We start from the raw sequence: 11,161 nt of genomic DNA on the forward strand, positions 1-11,161 counted from the left end.
AGGTACAGTTAAAAATCTCTTAGACAACTACTCAGCTTTTCATCAATTCTGTGGTAGTGTAACCATAAACCTGTTTCCCATATAAAAAGGACAGGACTTTGCCCCCCTGTGAAGAGTTTTGTCTGGGGTAATTTTCCCCATGTTCAGTTTAATAAAATAATGGCAAAATAACCCTAACAAGAAAATTCCTTGTCTACTTCAGTAAAGACATAAAGACATCTGACTGCAAATTCCTTGTCTACTTCAGTAAAGACATAAAGACATGTGACTGCTATATTTATAACAAAATGGAATGTTTGTTTGAGCAAATTGTCAAAAGAACACCAAACAAAAAATGTAGATAACAGATTACATTGCAGAAATTAAGGAGGTAGACCTAGGGTAAGGGACGTAACTCATGAAATCAGTGGTATGTTTGTATCATATTCAATTTCACCAAAGCCTATCAAGCTTTCATTTGAAACAGAATGAAATTAGTCTTAGTTATATTGATGCTTACATGAGACTGATGTAAACTGCTGAATACAAACCTTCCAATGATTTGTAAGAGTTGTGTCCCTTACCCAAGGCCTACCTCCTTAATGAATACAATCAACATTTAGAGATAATAATCTAGGATTATCATTACTTTTATCATATTCATAACCTAAATAAAATGAAGATTTGTATTTGCTTAAAGATAGTGGAAATTTTTATAACATACATTCACAGAAAAATTTGTGGATCATTTACTGATAACATAAAAGGACATTTTGTAGAAGATTGAAACAAGACCAAGTTAAACAAACTAACAAGCAATTGCACATTTTCTATTATAATGAATCCAATCTAGCTCTTAATTGTTGAATATAATAGTTCTACATCCATCCTATTTTGTAGAAGAGTAATCAAGGGAACTAAGGCTATAGCGGTAATCAAAAGAATGTAGAACTTTTTATACAAGTTATTGAATACATGCATTAACATTAATTGAGTACATTTTCTGTGCATATTTTAAGTATAAACCCCAAGAATCAGTGCAAAATAGTAAAAATACTCTAAAAATAAATAACAACGAACTAAAATAAAAGATCTTAACAACTAATATATCAATAGGTCATGTGTTATTTCACAAACTTCAGCCAGTGTAGATATTTTGGTCTTGTATCTTTTAACAGCATTTAAAAAAAACAACTTGGAACAGGTAGGCATACTTGCCCTTTTTTGTTATCTTAGATCAGGTTAGTTTCAGAGTTATTTACTTGTTGGCAAGCAAGGCAATACTAGAGAGTAGGCTGTTCTAATTGGCAAAAATATGTGTAATGACAATTTTTGAATTGGTTCTCATGAACTCCTTCAGGCAATAACATTCTAGACCAATTCAGATGAGTATGTTGAAATCAAGATATTATAGACTGATCTTAGTTATTCCTATTGTCAATTGGAACCAGTCAGTCTTTCATGTCACAAAAAATATCATTTCTGTATTTGTTGAAAGAATCTGTGAGGAACTTTCTTCTGATCTGATTATATTCAGAACTTCATGCCTACAAGGTTACTTTTTAAGAGTAAAGGAAGTTGCCATTTAGTTCTGACCGACCAAACTACACAAAGCAATAACTGTTGTTTCATCAGAAAACTGTTTTTGAATTGTTAGTAAGTAGAAATACACATAAACCATTTCTGTTGCACTAACATAGTAATATTTAATCATAGACTGGTTTGAAGCCACTTTTATTTGTTCCTCCGAAGTTGACTGGAGCATTGTTCCCAACAGGTCTTTGGTTATGTGGAATTGATCCTTCGCCTTGTGTCAGAGCTAGGTATTTAGAGTCATCAGTTTCATCTCCAGTTAGAGCTATATTTCTCAGATCAGGCATTTCAGCAAATGGTATATAATCAGTACCTTCAATGGTAGTACACAACAAGGTAAAATTTAATTTTTGGCAAAATTCACTTTTCTATTCACCTTTTCTTGCAATTTGTATAAATTGTCGAACTTGTAAAGCATGTAATCATATATATCTAGAGAAAAAAAATGAAATACTGTATAATTATCGTTTCCTTAATTCATATGATCTTTAATTTTGCTATCATTAAAAATGCTGTGGTCACATTTTAAAATCAAAACCAGCTGATACATGTACAATGTACACTGACGAGTGTTCTGAATTTCTAAATGAGGCTTAATTTCCATTCTATCTAGAATATTTTCAGAAAAGTGTTTAGTTTTTCTTACAGGATGTAATTTCTCATCAGTGTCAGAAACTCTCAAAATTATGATGTTATCCACAAGCAAAAACTAGAAAAATAGCCACATTTCAAAAGTAAAAGGGAAGTAAATACAAATAAAATACAAATTGAAAATAATAAAATAGAGAAAATGATGCCAAAATTTCTGGCCTTACAGCCTTCTTCAGGGCAAAAAGTACTGAAAATGAGTACTGAAAATTAAAAATAGAGCAGTACCGGTAATAACTAAATTGTTTCCCTCTGCTCCCTTATCTGATATTCTAATATGATGTCCTTAACAGGCTTTGAGACCACAACTGTGGTCAATTTTCAATTGCCATATGAGCAGCACGTGACTTATTGGGCGTGGCTTGTGTGTGTGTTCCATAGAGTGGTGTAGGAGGAGAAAAAGATAGAGATGTGTAGTCCTCTGCATAATGGAAGGAAGAATGGACAGACGGAAAGACATCACAATCACTATATCCCTAACTCTGCAAGCTGATGGTATAAAAACAAAGTTTCAATGGAGTGTGAGTAGTAGCCAATTGCCTCAAATTATAGCTGTTTTCCAAGACCAAGACCATATAGATCAGAATACAGCACCTTGTTAGTAAGCTTATAAGCAAGGTACTTGTGTTTAAAGAATTACAAAATCTTTTAAAGGTTAAATCTCCATTCTTTGTTTTCAGTGGCTGTATTATTCATAGAGTATCATAGAATAAAAGGAAATCTTTAAACCCAGTTCTCTAATAAAGCATATTAAATTAAAATGAGAAAAACAGTAAGCCAAGCTCACACAGTGATACCCATGGGCTCTTCTCCCTTTGAAACCATACAGGAAACCCACCCCAAAATTCATTCGCATGGAAAAACAAAACAGGAGGAGTACAATGACATCTAGAAAAGTTTCATGAAATTCTGTTCAGCAGTTTCAGAGGAGTTTCATTGGAGATGGACAGATAGACTGACAATATGATTACTATATACCTCCCACTTTGAGTGAGCCCAATTTACTTAACCTTAATAATGATTTACAGATTAACTTGCTTGTAGAAAAATGGAAAAGACTTTGACAACCCAGTTTAAAGCATGATCATACTTCAACAACTGAGCACATATTCAAGTATCTTGATTATTTGTATACAAATAATTGATCTGAACTGGCAAATATTTCTTAATGTAAAAAAAGATTTCTTAAAATATACAGACAAACTTTTGATGTCTATTATATAAGCAGAAAAATTTTCAAAAAATAAATTCTGGAAAAGCTATTTCCAAGGTGAGATAAACCAAAGGAACTATATACTGAAATGTATACCTAGAGGCTCAAGAGAGCCAGAATCGCTCACCTGGTTAACCATCTGCTTATTTGAAAAACTTGAGGAATGAGACAGGCTAAGTTAAAATCAACTAAAATTATTCATAGCATTTTCATGACCTGAACCAGAATTTTGCTAAAGGCAACAATTTTAGAATTTTTTTCAAAAACCTGTCTTATGACCCCTAAGTTCCATTTTTAGTATAGGCAGCCATATCTATTCACGGATTAAAAATCACAACAGTCATTTTGAGCACAATACACTAAAGAACTATTATGCTTATTTTCATTCAATAAATGGTTTTAGAGAAGAAGATTTTCAAAGTTGTACATGTGAAAAAAAAAAACAACAAAAAAACTGTTTCAGGGGTCGTAACTCCTACATTAGTCAATGAATGGTTTTGAAAATTTTGGCATAGGTCCTTCTCATGATGCTTAACAATTTTACCCTATACCAAGAATTTGCTAAAGGCAATGTTTTTTGAGTTATTTGCTAAAAAGTGCCATCTGACCCTTATGTTCTAGTTTTAGTAACGGCGGCCATGTTTTTTCATGAATCAACAATCCCAACAATCATTTTGTGTGGGATACCCTAAGGAACATAAATGCCAACTTTCATTGAATTCTGTGCAATGGATTTTGAGAAGAAGATTTTCAAAGTTGCATATGCGAAAAATGTAAAAAAAAACTGTTTTCAGGGGCTGTAACTCCTACATCAGTTAACCAATCATTTTGAAAATTTTGGCATAGGTCCATCTCATGATGCTGAACAATATTACCCTGCCAGAAATTTGCTATAGGCAACGGTTTTTGAGTTATTTGCAAAAAAATGCAATCTGACCCCTATGTTCTATTTTTTAGTAACAGCTGCAATGTTTTTTCATGGATCAAAAATCCCAATGGTCATTTAGTGCAGAACACCCTAAGAAATAATCATGCCAAGTTTAAAACCTGTCATTCCAGTAGTTTCAGAGGAGAAGATTTTTTAAAATTTGTCCACGATGACGATGGCGGACGCCAAGTGATGGCATAAGCTCACTTGGCCTTTGGCCAGGTGAGCTTAAAAGGGAATTTAGTTTTTGAAGATAAAAAGAAAAAATTTTCCACCAAAAAACTATTTTCCATAAATATGTCAATTAAGTGTTCCTTTCACAAACTTATAAAAAAATCAAGAAATATGTTTTTAATTGTATGAGAAATTTTTCCCTTTTAACCTCTGTAAAATTCACCAACATTAAGAATAAATTATTTCAAAATCAAGTTGGAATATCTTTGTTATACAAAATGAATTTTATATTATGACCGTCCAACATCCTGAGATAATAAGGGAAATATTTATACCAAAACTATCAGGTCAAGAATTCATTTATCGATAACCCAATCAAAAAACATTGCATCATGAAAATTGAAACCAAGAGGTAAGAATATTTCCAGAGTAATTTGTAACTAACCAACGGGAAGACCATTTTGCCTCCTCACATCTTCTGTTTCAAAAAATGTATCATGTCGTTCCCAGTGGTTGTCACATGCAGCACACAGGAAGTTGGAATCAAAATGTCCACAGGAGCAACCTATAATACAAATCATGTTAATGAGACACATCTTTGTAAAATTAAATATGTCTTACACTGGGTCTATTGTTCATGACATTCTACTCTCAAGACAATTAAATTTTCAAATTGCTAGTGTAAAACTTGCCAAATGTTCAGAGTGTACAAAAGTAGTTTGACATGAATTAGTGTACTGTTTCTCTAATGTTCAGAGTGTAGAAATGTAGTTTGACATGAAATAGTGTACTGTTTCTCAAATGTTCAGTGTGTAGAAATGTAGTTTGACATAATTTTCTGTTTCTCTAATGTTCACATGTTGCAAATTTAAGCAACCTCAAAAATGTTCGGCTTTTTGTTTGTTAAGTTATGAAGCAAAACAACTTAATTTATGATGTACATTTGAGTTAAACTACAACATCTGCCAAAAAAACCCTCGAATGATTGGTATAATTTTCTTAGTTAACCTTGTTGCATCTGGCAATAACTGTATTACCATATGTACATTTAAATACAATATCTCAATTTCCAAGTCTCCTATATGTTATATGAGCAATACAGGGAAAGTTACACTTACATGATGTTAGCATGTAAACCAATAAGATGGAATCGGTATGATTTGGTCAATTGTTAGAATTTCTGTTAGAATGCCAAATGTTAAGTGGCCAAATATTCCAAATGAATTATACAGAAAAAGGTTTAATAACCCACAAAACTTGAATATGGATGGACATACAAGACAATTAAAAAATACATGCCAACTTTGTTTGCAGGAGTGTATAAAAAGAAAGCATGCACATGAAAACATGAAAGTGAGTCAACCCCACGTAAGTAGGTAATTAGATACATGTACATAATGAAAGTGAACCATCCCCAGCTAAGTAGATACATGTACCTGATGAAAGTGAACCAACCCCAGGTAAGTAGATACATGTACCTGATGAAAGTGAACCACCCCCAGGTGAGAAAGATACTTGTACCTCATGAAAGTGAAGCAACCCCAGGTAAGTAGATACATGTACCTCATGAAAGTGAACCACCCCCAAGTAAGTAGATACATCTACCTCTTGATTTACATCTCCTCATGCCAGTAGGATCATGTTCCTCATGTGTATGTTTACATCGACATTTTGCTCTCCATGTACTAGGATCAAAATCTCTTCGTCGTTGATGCCAGAATTCGCCAACATCTTCAGGACGAGATGGAATCCATGCAAAACCTTTACATTTACATCCCCCTTGTCTACATGGAACCTGAACACTTTTGCCTAAATAAAAAGATGTAAAAAATGTGTGTACATGGACTTTATACATATATATATATCAGGGTAGGAAACTCGCTGAAATTCTAGCCAGTCCTGAATACAATTTTCCAATATATTTACTATATGGCTATATAAATTTTTGCTAAAATTAGCCAGCCCTGCCAAAAAATAGCAAGTCTTGGGCTGGCGAGCAGGCAAATATTTTTAACTTTGTATAAATACATATATATACTTACATATATACAACGTCTCAGAATGTGATGACTCTATTTGCTACATTGCTCCATCGGATCAAATTGATACATGGAAGATAATGTAAGTATAGAAGGGTCTGAAAAATTCCCAACGATGTTAGAACTGTCAAATTTGTCGAGTGGTCTAGGGCGCTTGACTCTGTGCAGGTGGTGTTGCCACAGATGTCACAGCGGTACGAGTTTGAGTTCCGCGAAGGGGACGACCAAAATTTGCTTGAATAATGTACAAGCATGCAGGCCTATTTAATAATATTCTACAAAATCGTTATACAAACCTATAAATCACTAAACCTCTTACCAGTGTAGTTAGCATGTCCATTTAATAGATGTCCACAGAAACACTTTGAATAGTCGTTAATCCTCTGGCAGTCATGTTTAAACTCAGGGCATCTCCATCCAATGTAAATACCTAGTAAAAAGTTATTTATTCTTCATAGAAACTGCAATACATGTACTAACAAAAATCTATAATAAATGACCAGACTACACAAAGAAACAACCATGTTTAAGCCCATGATACTACAGTACAGTTACCAATTTTTAAAGTCTAATAACGCTGAAACAATAAAGTTATGAAACATAAAAAGAAAACAAGGTGCTTTTGTCAAGGTAAATAGTCTAATTTTTTAAAAATCCCTTGTAATATTTTTAAGTAATCATACAAGTTATGGATGGACAGACTGGCTTTCAGTGACATTGGTATTATTAAAAAAGATATAAGGAACGAAGAAGTATTGACCATGTGTACTGGTAGGGGCAACACCACTACGGTTTTAAAGGAACAAGCTGTTGAGCTGCTAATGAAATCTCCATCATAACATGCAAGAGAACAACATACCAGTAGACAAATGTAATACACAAATATTTAAGCATTATTTGAAACTCAAGTTGAAAAATGTTTAAATTTGCAAAATAGTAAAGTGAATACAACTGAATTATAACTTAATAAAATGTACATACATCACAGATATCACCAAAAAAAATCTACAGTTTTGTCAATAACAAAAATAATGAAAATTAGCAGACATAGATAAACCTAAAATAATGTGTTCATTAAGGTTACCATAGCAAAAAAAAAAAAAACCGAAAAACTGTGTCTGAGTAAAGAATAAAACACACGGGTGTTAAATTTCAAGTAGGAATAATAAATAATTAAACAATAACCACGTTAAATTTCAAGTACTCTTGCTAAGTTTTGCCCAAGTCTGAAAACTTTACTGAAAGGTGTCTGAGATTTCTAAGTTTTGCCTTTTTTGACTGTGTTTACCAGTATTCTTTTTTGGCTACATACCAGATTTTTGTGCAGCTAATGCAGCCTCTACTTCAGGATCAAATAACTTTTTCAGTCGAGGAGCAAAATCTTGATTCATAGCTCTGGCAAATGATACAACATCATAGTTTTTGGCTGGTTCTATCTTTCTCATGGTGTAACCTGTCATGTTAAGTTATAAATAAAATTTACACAATGTCAAGAAGCTGATAATAAAGCTGGTAAAATAGTCTTAAATTATATAGTTTTGAAAGTGCCACTACTCTCAATAGATAAATCCCTAAATCTTGTGCAAGCAGAATACTTCAGTAGTTAATTGAATTTCAATAACCACTATATTCAAAACATTTACTATTTTACAGAAGAAAAAGTGACACTACTTCTTAAAGATGGTTTATGTCACCCTGAATGTGAAAGATAATATGTTCGTATATACTGGTACTGTTTTGAAATTAACAATATATATATTTTAAGAATATATATTCCATGTCTCAATTTATTACCTTCTGGGACCAACATGCCATCCTGCTTTTTCATGGCTATTGGTTGCATTCCTTTTGGTAAAACAGCTTTACTGCCACCAGAATTGGCTCCTCTACTAGATGGAGCTCCTCTACCAGCACCCTAAATTACCACATAAAATTATTCTTTAAGTGACCTCAATGATTACCAGTACATGTATGCAGGATTTTACTAGTTGTAAATATTTTGATCGTAGCTTGTGCTATATCACTCATCTAGAATCATGGATACAAATAAGCTTAAATCTTGGGAGTGGGAAGTATGACAATTTTTTCATTAATCTCTTAACTCAGGTGTTAACCTGGTATGTGTCCCCAATGCCATCAAACAACCCAAAAAAACTGGCACTGTTTTCAATATCAAAACTTTTCTCTTTTATTTAAACATTTTCTTTATCAATCTATATTCATCAATTTAAAGTTTCTTAAAAAAAAACGTCTTACATTTGCTTCACTCTTAAGTTTTTAATGGCAATGATATGCTTGCACTACTTCTGGGTATTGTTTGAAATTTAGTTAAATGCTGCTTTGAGTGAGTTATTCATAAGGAAAACAACCAATCAAACCTGTTTTGGTTTCGTGCCTGTAGGTTTAGAGGCCTGTTGTCTACTCATTGTGGTCAATTTAAATATCTGAAAGAAAGAAATTTAAAGTTCAACATGTAACTAAAATTACATGCATGGAATTCGTGGAATATTAAATGATACCCCACAGTGTAATGGGTGAAAAAAAGAGAAATGGGTATTATTTGGTGAAATGCCAAACATTTTTTTTGCCATGTTGTGGTGAAAAAAGGGAGATGGCAAAATGTTCAAAATTGCTTCACTTAAAAATTACATTTTGGATTTTGTTGAACATTGAACTTAACCAGAATTTCATGGTACTAAACAACTGTTTAAAAAATCATTGATCTGAAGGATTTTTGACAAATTTCTAAGTTCAAAGGGCATAACTCCCACAAAAATTGGGGCATCAAAATATCCTAGTAATTTGCACAACTACATATGATGTTCTTGCTACATACCAAGTTTTGTAAAATTTGGTTCATTATTTTCAGTGGAGTTGTGCTGACAATTTTTGTGCCAGACACATGGATAGACAGACAGACGGACAAGCCAAAACAGTGTTTCGATTTCCACTCAAATCTTGGTTCCGTTGATTATGCTTTCCACCTGGACTTCATATTACAGGGACTGGTCAGTGGTCACTCCTAACAAAGTCTACATATATGTAATGTATTAAAATAACTGTGCGTCCCTGGTCTTTATACTTAAAAAACTTTTTAAAAAACCTGCAAGGTTTATATTTGACTTATACATACCAGGAGAGAGACAGACTGCCAGGAGTTAACAAGTAATACCAAGAAAGGTTCTTTCTTAGATTTTCTTTGATGAAAACAAAATGTTTATCAGTTTATAGCTCACATCTTAAAGTTTTGTTAAATTATGAAGATGTTGTTTGTTGGGGTTTAACGTCCGAGCAGCAATATTTCAGCTATATTCAGACAATGAACATGAAATGAAAAAAAAGGATGGGTCACAAGGATAATAGGGTCGACAAATTTTGATTGCCACTGGAAAAAGGGGGGATGGGTAAGGTCGGGCAATTTAGCCTCCTGTGGCGGAGCGCAAAGGTTCCTACTCCTATGAAGAAAAATTCAAGTTAAAGTAAAACAGCAAATGGCATTATTATCAAAAATAATTATATTCAACTTCATCCTCTTACTGGTTACACCTGACTCATAAAAAAAAATAGTCATTTCCATTCAGCAGATTTTTCATTTTTATCAACTTTGTTTTCATACATGCTGTAGTGTCCATAACATTCAATGACAACAGAAGCACAAATATACATGAGATTTGCAAATAACTGATAACATGCGGGATGAGATCTCATATTTACTTAATCAACAAATAACAAATTGACTTTAAATGATCATACAAAAAAAAAGTATTGCGAATATTGAAATAAAATTTTCAGTTTCTCATTCTTTTATATATTAGCTTCATGTTCCTACCACATTTTTCTTTCTACCAAAACAAATGAAATAGAATTAACGAAAACAAGTTACCTACCCCCAATCTTTAAGAAAAATGAAAATAATTCAAAATTAAATTCATAATTCTCACTTCAACCTTTCCCAACAATTCTCTTTAACAAGACAATTAAAAAAATCTGCAGTGTCCCATTTTTGCAACTTCTGGGCATCTGTTACAATTATTTCAGATCATTTCATCAAAAGGGGAAAAAGTACTTTAATAAATAAGTGGAAAGGTCAGGGAATCTTGTTCTCTGCTGTGTGATAATTTTATCGATAAATTGGCTAATTAACAAGTTTTTTTTATCTCTTTATTTTTATGTCTTTAATGACAAATCAACCTAAAATGAATTTTAGGTTATTTGCCTAAAAATACCTAATTTTGTTGTAAAATATTAAAACATTAACATTCCTCTTATTTACAAAAAATGAAAAAGGTGTTGCAATTCTCCAAACTACTTGATTTGATAAATCATTCATCAAAATCCATTCTGTGACTTTTAAAAACACTTGTCTTTTTGCAAAGAAACTCCATTTTTGAAAATTGGCCGATAAATAGCCAAATAATCACGACAGTCTACATAGATCATTACAACTCCTCTCTCTAATATACAGTCCCTGGTTCTGGTAAACAATACCATTAAAACATTTCAATTACTTTTTGTCAATATAAAGACGTGTAAGCTCGTCATGCAGTTTCCATTTGTAAACAGAACAGTCTCGCACCTTAGTGCCGA

General features: G+C 32.6%; 1 protein-coding gene across 1 annotated transcript in view; it reads right to left on the reverse strand.

The window, feature by feature from the left end:
* The window catches only part of LOC148622116 (protein FAM221B-like), a 12,214-nt gene extending 1,059 nt beyond the window's left edge, over positions 1-11,155 (reverse strand). The window contains exons 1-8 of the mRNA XM_088571697.1: positions 11,083-11,155; positions 8,953-9,018; positions 8,369-8,489; positions 7,887-8,027; positions 6,894-7,004; positions 6,141-6,344; positions 4,981-5,100; positions 1-1,885 (exon numbers count right to left, since the gene is read on the reverse strand). The exon at positions 1-1,885 is cut by the window's left edge and continues 1,059 nt beyond it. Of these exons, the coding sequence (XP_088427823.1) occupies positions 1,686-1,885; positions 4,981-5,100; positions 6,141-6,344; positions 6,894-7,004; positions 7,887-8,027; positions 8,369-8,489; positions 8,953-9,000 (945 nt within the window). The 5' untranslated portion in view covers positions 9,001-9,018; positions 11,083-11,155 and the 3' untranslated portion in view covers positions 1-1,685. The remainder of the gene's footprint in view (positions 1,886-4,980; positions 5,101-6,140; positions 6,345-6,893; positions 7,005-7,886; positions 8,028-8,368; positions 8,490-8,952; positions 9,019-11,082) is intronic.
* Between the last annotated feature and the right edge of the window lie 6 nt (positions 11,156-11,161).

This window comes from Perna viridis, chromosome 3 (assembly GCF_037379345.1).
Source record: "Perna viridis isolate PV_CMFRI_1.1 ecotype Kerala chromosome 3, ASM3737934v1, whole genome shotgun sequence".
Lineage (NCBI taxonomy): Eukaryota > Metazoa > Mollusca > Bivalvia > Mytilida > Mytilidae > Perna > Perna viridis.